This window comes from Fundulus heteroclitus, chromosome 21 (genome assembly GCF_011125445.2).
Source record: "Fundulus heteroclitus isolate FHET01 chromosome 21, MU-UCD_Fhet_4.1, whole genome shotgun sequence".
NCBI lineage: Eukaryota > Metazoa > Chordata > Actinopteri > Cyprinodontiformes > Fundulidae > Fundulus > Fundulus heteroclitus.
This window is the reverse complement of record NC_046381.1, coordinates 1,900,738-1,915,461: the sequence shown is the minus strand read 5'-3', so window position 1 is coordinate 1,915,461 and position 14,724 is coordinate 1,900,738. Positions and strand designations below refer to the sequence as shown.

General features: G+C 39.6%; 1 protein-coding gene across 4 annotated transcripts in view; it reads left to right on the top strand.

Moving 5' to 3' along the window:
* LOC105934139 (multiple C2 and transmembrane domain-containing protein 2) overlaps positions 1–14,724 on the top strand; it is a 76,114-nt gene that overhangs the window by 35,480 nt on the left and 25,910 nt on the right. For all 4 annotated transcript variants that reach the window (XM_012873998.3, XM_012873999.3, XM_036125161.1 and 1 more), the window contains exons 2-3: positions 1,924–2,464; positions 10,618–10,735. In XM_012873998.3, coding sequence (XP_012729452.2) covers positions 1,958–2,464; positions 10,618–10,735 — 625 coding nt within the window. In that variant the 5' untranslated portion in view covers positions 1,924–1,957. The remainder of the gene's footprint in view (positions 1–1,923; positions 2,465–10,617; positions 10,736–14,724) is intronic.

Below are 14,724 nucleotides of genomic sequence, written 5' to 3'. Positions count from 1 at the left end.
CTGTGAAAAGTACAACAAAAGTTGAAGACTTACTCTTGGAAGCGGCAATGTATGTGCTTCACATGATGTCAAGGTGTGGCTGCTGAATGGGCTAATGGATCGACCAACACATGTATGTATTAGTCGATGCCGATACAAGAAAAAATACTGGCTGATGTATCGGTCGAATTTTAGTCTAGATTCTGTAACAGGTCCATAAACACACGTAGAGTCTGAGAGGCTAAAAAGCCCACAGATCCAAGAAAAAGCCCAGTCAGACTGATCAGGCCTGATCAATTGGTTTAAGGACTTATGGTCAGATTGGTCTCTAAAGTCTCTGATACTTGAAACTGACGGCTCAAAGGAGGCTCACCTTAAAGGCATACTATGCAACATTTTTCAGTTAATTAATGTGTTCCATACCGATTTGGATGATTAAATGAGTCATTTCAGGTCGAACAAAGGTTTTCTCGGCCGCTCTGAGGGTCTGTGGGGGAAATACCGCACTTGCAATTGCAGGAGCTCACGGCCCGCACTCACAGAAGTCTCGCTTTACGCCGAGAACTCCATGTGTTTTTGCCCTGCCATTCACTATATGCACGCGCGAAAGCAACAACAAAAAAACGCGTGTTAACGTCAAATAAACATGCAAGCATATCGCGTTTTATTATTATTATTATTATTATTATTATTATTTATTTAATTTTTTTTTATGTTGGCGAGACGCTACCATGGCGGCCGCGGCGAGGCGGCGGCTGCAGCTTGGTGAGGTGGTGGCGGTAGCGTCTCGCCAACATAAAAATAAAATAATAATAATAATAATAATAATAATAATAATAATAATAATAATAATTAATAATAATAATAATAATAATAATAATAATAATAATAATAATAATAATAATAATAATAATAATAATAAAAAAACTGGTGAGGCGGCCGCGGCTTGGCGAGGCGGCCGCCAGCGCTGCGGTAAGCTTGATGTTCATACCTTCACTGTGTTAGTCATTGTTTGTACTGCCGTTTTTTCCACTTTTCGTTGCGTTCGCCTGTCTGCTAAGCTCAAAACAACCGCGCCTGGCTTGACGGAGGAACCAGAACAGCTGAGCATCTTTACGACAGTGCACTTTTACTTTCGCCCTCTGGGGGGAGCCTCGCTGGAAAATCAACTCCGGTTGCATAGTATACCTTTAAGTTCAGAAAGAGAGTTACATCATGGTTAATTATTCACTTTTTAATTGAATTGCCAGTAATGTGATTGTTAAATGGTCTTTTAATATTGAATATATTCAACTCTTTAAATATTTTTCTTATGAACATAACTTTGAACATGAATTCACCCGGGCTGCTTCTTGCTGTATGTGATTGTTTCCATTGTGGGAATTGAAACCTCCGTCTCTCCATCTCCACTTAAAGCAGAAGTCCACATCTCCTCTGAAATATTTCCACTTAGGTTATAGGACTTATCAATATATTTGGATGTAAACTCTGAAAATACAGAACTCCAATCATGTAATTTAAAGGTAGCAGAATGAGGAAGTGACTGAGATAAATCGCCAAAGATATTCAGCCAGTGAGAAATGTTTAGCATCCTTTAACCATCGTTTAACCAAGAAGCTCCATCCTTAAGTCTTAAATGGCCTAATAACTCCCCAGCAGGACTGTTTTTGGTTCAGAATCCTACCCACTTGTGTCTGATTTTTTTTCCTGGTTCCTGCATTAGAAAATAGCAGGGAGGATAAATTACTCCAGGAAACTACCTGAGTTCCTGAAAAGGATCCTGCAGCAGAGACTTACCTTTTGTCTGAATTCTGTTATTTGGCTGCTCTGCCTTCTGTATAGTTACAATCTATCAGTTTAAATGTGTGAAATAGCTTGAGGATTATATGGAAGCTTGATCATGTAGTAGTTGTATCTAATGCTCATCTTTGTTTTTTCCTCAAGCTGTCATTGATGACCAGACGTTCTTCTGCCCACGATGGAGTCCAAGAAGCGGAGCAAGCTGGCCTTTTTCCGGAAGAAAATTCTCCCACATCTCCACCGGGGCAAGACAAGTCCAACCAAGCATACCCTCCAACCCAATTCCTTCGTGGACAATCGAATGAGCACCTCCGTTCCGGATATAAGGATCATGAGGCAGGAGCCTGATCGCGTTGCCTCCAGGACGCAGGCCCATCTTTACAGCTCTTCAAGCCACAACAGTGTCTCCACACTACTTGACAGGGAGGGAGTTGGGAGTGGCCTGCAAGTACCAGGTGCAGGAACTAAAAAGAGTGAACACAGACGGAGCATGCCAGCAGACTGCACAGACTGGACTTTCTCCCAGGAGGTGGTCAGTGGTTTCTGCGGAGAAGAGAGGAGCTCAATGGAGACGCAACAAGGAAACGTTTCAGGCATGGAGCCTGAAGAGCTGGCCCTGCCAGAGATCATGACCGTCTACAACCCAGACACCCCGACAGAAGAGCTCTCACCAGACAACACACAGGTACACTAACTGCCTTTTAATTGAAACATGCTGCTGCGGATCAGGATTTCTATAGTGGATGATGATGATTTTAACTTTTGGTTAAGAGGCATTGTGACAGGCCTCTGTGTCCAGAAAGCATCGAGACATCAGCTTATTAAAATCTGCTATCTTGTTCATTTCAAACCATGTCAGTGGTGGCGCTTACATCTTAGACTTCCATCACCTGGTTCAAAGTACCACACTGTCACTTACATGAACAGCTGAATAAAGCAACACACATGGAACTTTGTCACAATTCAGGGATCATATTCTAAATTCACCACATAATTATTAAACTAATGACAACTGCATGAAAAGAGTCTGACCATAAAATGTGTACGGGCTGTATTTAAATTGTAAATAATATAAATTACATAGGTAGTGTGATTAGAGGTGAGCGAATTTTAGAAATAACCTATCAGTGAATATAAGCAGTTCAAATGAACAACTGTATGTATAGATGGAGGTCCAGGATGAGGGTAACAAGATACTTTAGTAAAATAAGACTTTATTATGTACATTGGTGTGTGGAAGGTGTCAGGTGTATTTGCCTTAAAATGGAAAAGTTTAACTTGGAGGAGCTGGATAAACTACTGGTGGTACAGGAGCTCCACCCAAAATCAATAGTCCACTGCAGCTCTGTGTAAACTGCTCAGGTGAATAGTGGCATTGTTGCAACTCAAGTGTTGTCCAAGTTTTCTCTCCACAAGTACTACTTCCAATTAAATTTAAAAGATTAAGGGCCAGATGTTCAGTGTTCATAGTTCCCTCCTTTAAAAACCAGGTGTAAATTTAAACTTCCAGCATGAAATGGTTCACATTTATATCTCCATTTTTTACAAGACATACCTTGTTCACACATAGCAGCTTTTCCCCAACTATGTCTGCAATTGTCTAAATAGTTAGTCCTGCATACTGTGTTGTTTCTAGAACCATACACACGAGGCAGATGTGCTGACAGGTTCTAGGGTTGAGGGTTAGGGTAAAAGTGGGGCTAAATGAGAGAACAGGGGTAGGAGTGATCGAGGATATTTTCTTTGTGGAACCTGTGGGCAAAGACAAAAAGGTTTAGAGCCCCTTATTGACACAATACAACATGTTTGTGTATCCACATAACTGTAGTCCTGTGAGGACTGCACCAAATTGTCATGAAAACAAGCTGGACGTTGATGCCATCCGACAATTAGCATGCTGCACCACCATGTAGCATTTATCATCCTATCACTGAAACTTGGGGATATTTATTTGCATGTCTCTGTTTCTCTGCACTCAGGTACAGTCCCTTGTAAAAGTAGTCAACACAATTGGCCGAATTTCAGATTTTTGGGCCATTCTTCGGAATGTTAATAATAATAGAAATATCTGTCAGTCGTTTTTAGCTGTAGGATGAAGCCGTTGATTGTGAAGCAGTTGTATTTGCTTAAACCTTTATGAAAAAAAAAAAACGCCACAATTACCCAGATCAGAAGTTTAGATAAACTTGTTTTAATACTGCTTTCAAAATCTTTTGAGGTCTTTTGTGGACATTTATTTTCTCAGAGGGTAAAACTCTTGGCCTGTCTTGGATATACTCCACATGTGAGTTCTCCCCAAAGTCCTTCAATTATATTGAGGTCAGAAGAACCCATTACCCCTGTTCCATTAAAAGCCCCTAGATTTAACGCCCCAGGCTTTGCTTTCCTGGGATAAACCAAAGTCTGGGGCTTTTGAATTTCTGTGTTTCCATTTGCTGGGAGCCATCTATGTTTAACAGACCTGACGTATGGGACGTTATGAGGAATACCTGCACTGATGGCGTTACATCTCCTTAGCCCTTTTTACACCACCCCCAACCCTATTTCTCCCTGCTGGACTCCACTCTATTCTACTCCTGTTGGTATAAATAAATAAAAATAAAGCACAGCTTCTTTCTGCCTGGGCAGCGAAGGGACCGCAGTGGTGTGGGGGGTGACAGAAGCAGAGGGGAGACGAGACTGATCTTTAGAGCTTTATGAGTATCATTTTTCCTTAGCCATGGCGAGAACGAAAATGATTCAGTCTGCGGGAATCCCAGACTATCTGGCCGACTAAACGCTGCAGCAGTAGGGCTAGTCTCCCCAGCGAGGCCAGTCTGTCAGCATGTCTCTGCCGCTCCCGACATGTCAAAGCAGAATTAAAATTGGCTCATAATCCTGATGAACCGGCAGCACAGATGAAGTTTGGAGGTGTACTTTCTCGCCTAAAATCTTCTTAAAACAAATTTTTATGATAAATTAAGGTTCTAAAATCAATAGGTTTGTAAACTCATCTCTTTACCGTTCCTTACTCCACCCTTATGGTGGTCAGTTTTTCTTGCTGCACAAAACCCCGCTCCATCAACAAGCACAGAGAAAGCAGAACAAAGTACAATGTTGCTTGGGGGACCACAGCCCAGGAGAGTAAAGCCTGAGGAAAGTGAAATTAGTTGGATAAATGTGTATGGAAACACTACCTGAGACTTACAAAGCCCCACAGAGGCTATGGAAAAGGGGCTAATGTGGCCAATGACATGTCAACTTGGCCTTCTGTCGTGCATCATTGTCACCATGGAAGGTCCAAGTTCATCACATGCTTAGCTTTAAGGCTAATGAGCGTTAGCTTGTTACGCTCATCTGGCCATCAGTGTTGACCAGCTTCCCTGTGCCTTTGCAGCTCAGACAGCCCCAAAACATTAGAGTCAACACTGTGTTTCTCAATAGGAACCGTGCGCCACTCAGCATGTTGTCTCATGTCCAGTTGTGGTCTTGAAGGTCAATTGACTATAGAAGGCAAAGGCAGAACTGTTAGTTTGATCCGGAGAATGAAGAAAAACAGCTGAGGGTACCCACCACTGCCAACAGGGTATGAAAACTTGGGGGCATAACTGTATCTCTGACCCTTTTCACATTGGTATGGAACATAAGCACTGTGGCAATATACCTAGGAGTAGCAGTGGAAACAGAGCCTGGCCACAATACCCTTTTATTATGTCCTGAATGAGCTGGATGTATTTTTTAAAACCTCAACAACTGGCTTAAGGGCTAAAACGGAGCGTGTGGCATGGAGTCGGCATCACAAACCTACTTATGTGAGTGGTTCTATCCTGTTTCCGCTCACCCTGTTAGTCCCGCCTTTGAAATCGGGCTCTCCCCGCTGCTTTCCAGATTGATATACCCTGTGTTTAGAATCCAATAGCTGAAAACGGAAAGGGTATGGTCCAAATTCAAACTGTGGAGCGCATGGCCGCCAACCTAAGCTGACAGGCCAAGTAAGGAGAGCATTAATCACCAATTGACCCTGTTGAATATACACACACAGCAGTAAATACCATCAGCTGACAAAGATGCCGGTGCCCAAAATGCTAAATGTCACGGAGTTGAAAGCACGTCTTTCCTGTCTTGAGAACTGGAAAGAAAAAAGAAAATGCACAAAGAAAGCTAAAAGCCTTCTCATGTAGGAATACAGACTAGGGCTGTGCATAAAAATCGATATAAAGATTAATATCGATATTTTTAAAAACGATTTAATATCGATATTCTGGCTTTCAATATCGATATACCTCCCAACCTCTAGGGGGCGTTTTTTTTTTTTTTTTTTTTTTTTTTTTTTTTCCTTCCCAGTGTCCTGTCTAGCAATATGGCAATAGGAATTGATGTCTCAATGCCAGATAGAGCTCGACAGATTTTGCTTTTACAAGTGGAGCAAACGGCTTTCGCCATAGTGCTCCACTTGATTTATGCTTGTAAATAGCTTTATTATGATTCCTGCAAGGAGAATTTCAAATTATATGGACATGACAATGGGAGAGTAAAGGAAGAACAAAAAGTGAAAGAAAAGAAAAAAAAGAGTAGAGGTGAAAGAAAGAGGAGATAAAAGGGAGAGAATGATAAAACCTTCTTTGTCTGCTCCATCACCTGGAAAGAGACACAAAAAGAACAGCACAACCAACAGACATAAAGCAACAGATACACTCGAATAACACCTAGATGCCATTGCTAAATCATATATATTATTATGTAAGCTGACATGTGTAATGTGATATTTGAAAAAAGAAAGTGAAAGAACATAAATAAATAAATAAATAAATTACAAGATTACTGTATATAAGTGAACACTTAATACCTGGGACCCAGCACCTGTGGGAGATGTGAAAGTGCACTAGTTTAGGTGAACATTATCCAGAAATAGCTTGATAGTGATTGTGGAGAACCGAAGACCCTAGGGGGCGTTATTACAGCGCAACCATTACAGTTCACAGCGAAGGAGAGTGAGTGAGACGAATTTGTGGAACGGCCGACAGGATTTTAGAAGCTCCTTTGACCCTAAAATCAGATGTTTGGGCACATTTTTGGTTTCTGTGACACGTTAAATGCATTGAAGCAAATGCACTTTATTTTCCTGTTAATATGTCTGTGATCAATAAATAGAACATAAACATAATATTTGGCTGATTTTGGTGATTGAATCACTGAGCATTAATTCAAAGTAATAAATATCGATATTGGAATCAAATCAAGCTGAGCTATGTATCGAGAATCGTATCGTATCGTGAGCTGTGTATCGAGAATCGTATCGAATCGGCTCATCCTAGATGATACCCAGCCCTAATACAGACTGTATTGTGTTCGCCTAATTTAATTTCATGGCAGGCACACAAAAAGCTATATGTGTGAGAAAAGTGATTCTGTTTATCATCCTGAACACACCATCCCCACAGTGAAGCATGGGAACAGCAGCATCATGCTGTGGGAATGCTTGTCTTCAGCAGGAATGGTGTAGCTGGTAAAGGTGGTGGAATAATGGATGGAGCTCAATATAGGGCAAAGCTAGAAGAAAACAGCTGCAAATACTTTGGACCTGGGTGGAAGTTTGCCTTCCTGTAGGACAAAGGCTCTTATGGAAAGTACAACATATTTATCTTTTGGAATGGCTCAGATAAAACCCAAACCTGAATCCAAAAGAGAATTTCTGATCACATATAAGTTCGATTGGATTGATGGCATCTGTTATCCATCCTATTTCTCACAGAACAGACACACATTTCTGCTTGTAAATTTCCCAAAACGGGTGGAAAATTACCCTAGTAGCCACTGTAAGTGAACCGTGGTTGGACAACGCATGGGCTTATATTTCTAAACATTTCTGGAACCATGTGTCCTTTTCCTTCAATCCTGTAACACTTTGTGCTGGTTTACCCCATGCACTATAAATAAAATGCAAGGATATTTTGGGCGTTGACATCACAAAATGTGAAAATTTTTATGTATGAACTCTTTGATAAGGAACCTTACCTACACGGATGTGTGTTTAACAGCCTGACCTTGTTGTGTACACCCAGCAGGTAACAAGATCCTTTCCTCAAGTCAATTACAAGAGCCCTGTAACTAATGCACTTGGCTTAGTGAGAAGGAATCTTTACTGTTAACAGATTGTGAGGAATAAACAGTGGCTTCAGTTATCTTAAAATGTATAAATTCACTATATTATTATTATTATCTAGAAATTGTTTTCTGAACAGAAGATGAAAAACTCCTCAGCCTGCCACACTCCTCTCTTTTCCCTGATTCCTCTCTTTTCATTATGCAGTTTCAGGGTTAAGTCTAGTTGTTCCCTGGGACACAGGAATTTTTAATAACTGCTCAGAGGATTTGTGCCCACTGTAGAAATGCCAAAAGGAAACCCAGTGGTTGTTCCACTAACTTAGTCCCTTTGTCTCTGTGACTTTTTATGCCTTTAAGACACTTTCCTTGACTGTCATAAGGCTTTTGAAGATTCTTGTCTTTATCTTTACAACATAAAAAGCATGATTTCTGCAACTTCTCACTAAAGAACAGGGACATGTTGAACGTAAGTGCAACTTGCTGCCTAGAAAGTTGATGTCTGACTAATAGTTATGAGAACTAATGTTGTCTTTCTTTGAAAGAATATCTCAAAAATAATAATTTTATCCCTTTATACGGATTTTATTTTTGATGACTTGTAACACTGTTGTACTTAGATGTGAGTCGAGCCTCTTATTGTGCTGTATTTCTGGAGGACCTGATGGCAACAGAAGGACTGTAAATGATGATGAAGATGATTCTAGGTTACCTCGCTGTGGTTAGAAGATCTCGTCTGAAATGTTGTCCTGGACATCATTTAGAGATTTGTTTTCAGAAAGCTGTTTGTACTCTGACTAATACAGTTTCATACTAAAGGTTGCTAAAGGTTTTATCATCTGAATCAGAGGATTAAAGACAACCGGATTCCTTTAACAGAAGTATACTTGGTGAAGACAAAAAAATATGTTTTTTAATAGAGGACAATTATGGAACAAGGTTTAAAGCAACTATTGGAAGTTTGTTTCAGCAAACGTGTTAGAAATTAAACGGCAATAGACAAACAGAATCGAAGCAAGGTTAGCCTGGGATCCTTGGAGCTATTGAGATACAACTTTAATACAACTTTAAAGTGATTAAAGGAGATTTGCTTTGGGATATGTGTCCAATTCTAATTTAATATACTTCTAGTTAAGTATAAAAAAGGACTGTTGGTCATTGATTTATATGACAATGCATGGTGGAAAAGAACCAACATCAAAGACTGACAGCAGAGCATGAAGAAACAAAACAAAGATGCTTAATCTTAAATAAAAGATAAGGAAATCCAACAGTACAAGATAAGAGCACGATACAGAATGTTCAGAAAGTTGGGAGAGAAAGGATCTGCAGAAATCAAGACTGACTGGATGCCATAAAGGAGAGGAGGGTAAACCATCTGATTGGAAGCAAGGATAAGGACTAGAGCAGAAGAGTGAATGAAGCTGGGATATTCCCGTCATCTTTGCAGATTTAGTTACACAAAAACATCTGTGACATAGGTTAGCATGGAGATTTCTGCTGTCCATTCTGCTGCACAGTCTTCAATAACTAAAAACTGTTTTATGTTTACATAGTCTTGTATGTACTTGATGTCTTAATAGACTGCTCCTTAAATTGAGGACAAACCTTGTGTCACCGTCATCAGTTTTAAATGCTCACAAATCTTCATTATGTTTCATATCTCAACTCATTATTTTGCAGCATTTGCATTTAATGTTTTTTTTCCTGTGTTTTTACACAACTAGTGGCTCATTTGTCACACAGTAGGCAGACAGAAAAAGGGTCTGATAGAGGGAAGCAGCCATGTTGAGGACTAAGGCCTCCATATATGGGTCATGCTCACTACACCTGCACCATTGGAGCACGCACCACATTTAAGACTTTGTTAAGTTGACAACTAGTTTTACCCTGCATGGCTGCATATACCTTGATCCTGTTGTTCTGGATTACTTCTAGTTCAGGGAAACAGCCTGGAGAAAAACCATGTAGAGGAAAACAATAGCTAAAACCTAAAACTGAAAGGAAGACAACATATTTAATGTAACACCAGAGCTAACCAACAAATAGTTTAGGATATGAATGCATATATCGTCTAAAATAAACCCCCACAAAAAACACTGTGGCAGTGACCTCACCTAATTTTACCACATATGGAGATCACATTATGATAAAAACCAGAAGGGTGCCATGTTTACAGATCTCATTTTTTTTTTACTCTTCCTGATTAATGTTTGGTCATTTAGCAGCTTGTTGAGCAGGAGTTCATGTCTTCAACTAACATCAATGTGAAGCCTTTTCAGTAGAGCACAAAATGAACAAATATTATTCACAAAGGCAAAGTTTGTCCTCATTTCTTTAGGTTAATCTGAGAAGAACACCAAATATAGCAGGCAGAATGACAATAGCATTTTGGTGAAGCAACTAAAGGATTTTGAAAGAGCTACTATCTGAAAATGTGGCATGACATAATGTAAATATTTATTATAATATGATATAGTAATGTATTATAATATAGTGTAATAATTTAATCTGGTTTATTAAATAGATGACTTTCAGACCTGGTGTAATTGTCTGAGAGAGATTACTCACTTTTGTGCTCCACTAAGTTGTTTTTTAAAGTTTTAAATGTAAGTATAGTACCAGTTCACTCTTTTATTTACTTTTCAAAAGAAAGTGTACTTTCTCAAATGTTCTGTATTCTCCTGCAGATGCTGTTTCACAGCTAATGCTGCTTTTCCCTTTTAATGTAGGTAATACTTTGCTTTTTGTGTCCAGGCTGCGATGGGCAACGAGACTGAATCTCCGTTGGACAACGTCCAAGGCGTCCCGCGGTCCTACTTGCTCACCATCTACCTAAAGGAAGGACACAACCTGGTCATCAGAGACCGCTGTGGTAATGACCTCGTTCTGGTACTGCTGCTAAAAAAAAAAAGAGCTGAAAATTAGTGATGTTGCTGTGACTCAAAAAAATATTCCCTGTTTTAAACTCTATTGTATTTTTCAATGAGATTGGCACACATTATACCCATCATTAGAACAAATAACTTAGTGGTCAAAAGGTATATCACATCTATATACATTTTAGTAGTGGAGAGATTTTAGAAAGCACAGTGTAACTAAACAGAATTCTTTAAACAGCTCTCTGATTCAGATAGTGATACTTTTATCTTTACAACAAGGAAACTGGATTGAAAAGGAAGCAAAGAAATGTAAAAGGAGAAGTTTGATGGTGGAAATATGAAGTGGTTCCTCACAACACAAAGAATGGGATTTACACCCTTTGCATATACAATATATTGCATGTATTTCCCACATACTTTTCACTTATAGTTCTGCGTTTTGACACTGGTCTGTTGTTGCACTGCATTAACATTTACACGTCTGGACGGGTAAGGGCAAATATTAATTATCTATTCTTCCAGTATGTTTGCTTCTCATGTTATAGCCTGTATGGGTGCAGATTGTCTGACTCCAACTAATTGGATATTTGAACCTCTTAGAAAACATCTGCTTCCTCGCAGTTGGTCTGAGTTTTCTGCTCTCACCAGTGTCAGCTTGTTTGTGTAGCTTCATTTCCTTAATAATAGCTATGAATGCTTGTTTGAATACATATGTTATTCAACCCAGGAGCAACAAAGACACATGGGTGTAAGGTAGGCTGTGTAGTTACTGCTGCGCCTTGCCAGATCTGCCCACAGCATATAAGAACCTGTTTGAGCCACACCCAGCGCTGAATACCTCTGGCTCTTTCACTCCTGGGACCAATTTGAATTCCATTTCTCTGGGTTGCCTGGGTGTTTGTTTACACATGCACACACGAAGTGACGGTAATGTAGAAGATGAACATCAGGTTTTAAGAAAACCAGGATTTTCTTACAATGCAGCAATGTTAACATTCCACGTTTTTATTTAAGCAGCGTGTTTATTTGATCTTTTTCATTGTGATCAGATTACACACACAAACACTTGAAAACATTTAATGCTACTAGTGTGAAACTACAAAACAGAGTCAGCTTAGATCAAGTCTGAAAAGAAGATGAGCTCTCAAGGTAAATGAGTCCAGACAAATCTTGGTATTGCTTATTGAAGACTAAGATCCAGTGTATGAATTTTATTACAATCATGTGATCGATCAACACCAAGTTATGCATAGTTGTACAGCTGAATAACAGTGATAGTTATCTAGAATGTTTACAAATGGATGTCTGAAAAGTATGTCAATAATTTACATCTCCCACTAAGAAAATACTTTGCAACCTTTCGCTGCAATTACTCTTTACTAGTAATGGGAGATATGGGCTTAAAAATGGACAATAATATTTTGTGGTATTTGTTGCGATAACAATACATTTTTATCATCACTTTAAAAAAAAAAAAAAAAAAAAAAAAACACTGTGGTTCTCGTTGGTAATACATTTATGAAGCCGCAGCCCTACAATCGCAAAGATGGCTCCCAAAAAACACACAATAAAACCTAAAAACAATTTAGTGATTATTAAAGAGCCTTTAGGGCTGAGGTTACATTAGGTAACAATTATATATTTAAACAGCACGCAATAACTGCTTTTCATTATAGTTTTAAAGATTTTGATATCTGTTGCTCCTCTCATGGAACCATTAACGTAGGGAAAAAAGCAGTAAAAGTAGCCATCACAATAATACTTTCAGTCTGTACGGCTAGAAAACCTGATAATGTAGAGTTTATTGTTGACATAATTAAAACACATTCTTATTAGAAACAAAACATTATGGGATACGATCATTTCCCATCCCTACTGTCTACCAGCTGTGTAAATCTAGAGATGACATTTTTCCCCATTCTTCTTTGTCAAATTAGGGGGAAATTTTATTTCCAAGTTGTGTCGATTCTTAGTTGGTTTTATGTCTGGGCCATTCCACCACATGAATATACTTTGATCCATACATTTCCATGGCAGGTCTGGCTGTGTGTTTAGTATTGCTCTGCTGGAAGGTGGACCTCTACCCCAGCCACTTGTCATTTGAAGGCTCTCACAGCAATGCCCTGTCACCATCCATCTAGTAATCAACTCTGACCGCTCCACTTATCCAGAATAAAGCCAGTTGAATTCAGTTTATTTATAAAGGACTAATTCACAAAACATGTTCTCTCAATGCACTTTATAAAAAAAGTAATTTCAATCAAATCATGGAGAAAGATTCAGTCAATTCTAAACATTTCAGTGTTAGCATTTAAATCGATAAAGTTTTCTAAGTAAACCCAGCAGGTTGCATCAAGTCATTGACTTGCAGCATTCTCTCCTCCTGAGCAAGCTTCTAGCGACACTGGACAGTCGCTTGCATTGTATTTTTGATCATGCAGCAGTCCCTCATAATGAGCATGCATGTAGTGACAGTGAGGAGGAAAACTCCCTGTTCCATGGGTAACAGGTTCAGGAGTGAAACCCAGACATCTGCCTCTCTAGTAACTCTCTCTGTAGCACAGTCTGGGTCTCCCCCAGGATCTCCTCCCTGTGGGTTGTCCTGGCGCGTCACTGTCCCCGCTGAAGAAAAACATCCCACACCATGATGCTGCCACCACCATGTTTCTGTCATGCATCTGTAGTTCTTTGGGCTGGCTGTTCAACGCTCTCTGCTGTGTGCCACTCTGCTCTGCTAATTAGCAGGAGCAGCTCCACCTATTACTACCCATTTACCTTCCTTTCTCCCACCTGTGATCTTGCCTTTAATACCAGCCTCTCACAGTCATTCCCTGCCAGATTGTCTTCAAGCCCAGTGTGAGTTGCTGTCCAGGCGTGCTTGTTTGAATCGCCTGTTTTCGGTCCCATTGCATGTGTTTGGATTTCTCCTTGCCCTCACTCGGACACCTCGTCTGCTCTCTGACTCCTGGACTCGGCGTTAGACTGTTTTTGACCATGGTTCCAGCCTAGCTCTTTGTTTCTGTCTGCTTTTTCCTGCCTGCCATCCCCCGCTTGACTCTAGCTCGTCTCAAAGACCTGCTCTCTGCCTCCAGCCTATTAATCCCGTCATATCCTGCTGTGAGCTGCTTGCTGTCAGCACTACCTGTCCTCTGCTTCACTCTGGGCTCTAATCTGCCAGCACCAAATTTTTATTTATTTGATTTTTTTAAATAAATCTTTGAAGCACAACATCATGTCCAGCTTCACTATCGGGTTCTCGGTATCAAAGTATTACAGTTTCACCACGAGGATGGTGTGTTCATTGTGATACTCAGTGTTTGTTTCCACCACTGAGACTGGGACTTCAAATATTTTTTGGCAAACCTTTTTATGAATTTTTTTATGGATTTTCTTCAATAACAATAAGTTTTTACTTGAAATTCTTCCATTAAGGCCAGATTTGTAAAATGCAAAACTAATAGTTCCTTCAACAGACCTGAGCTGCTAATCTCTGCATCTCCTCCAGAGTTTCCTCCTTTTTCGGATACTTCCCTGATTAATCTTATACTTGTCCATGTTTAACGGTTGTGCAGTTGTGCTTTCCTGTTTCCTCAGCTGGATGATGAATTGAAGATAACTAAATGAGGTGTTGAAAACTTCGGAAATTGTTTTTTCTTAAGGCATATAGGAGCTGTAGCTTTTATTTTTGGGATATAGGAATAAACAGAGTTGACTACCATATAATGTTTTCCTTCAAAGTTATGCACCTCTTGGTGTGTCGGTCCATGTGATCAAATTCCAATAAATATCTTCAAGTGTGTGAAAATAGATATAAAAAATATATAAAAAATAATTATTGGATTACAAATTGGGGAATGAGTATTCAACTGGATGGCAAGTTTTCACTAATGCAGCAAATTGTTCATAAAGGTATTTCACAACTAATGTCAACTGGGAACCATCATCTGGTCTCAGAGGAATGACTCGACAACAGATAGGTGCA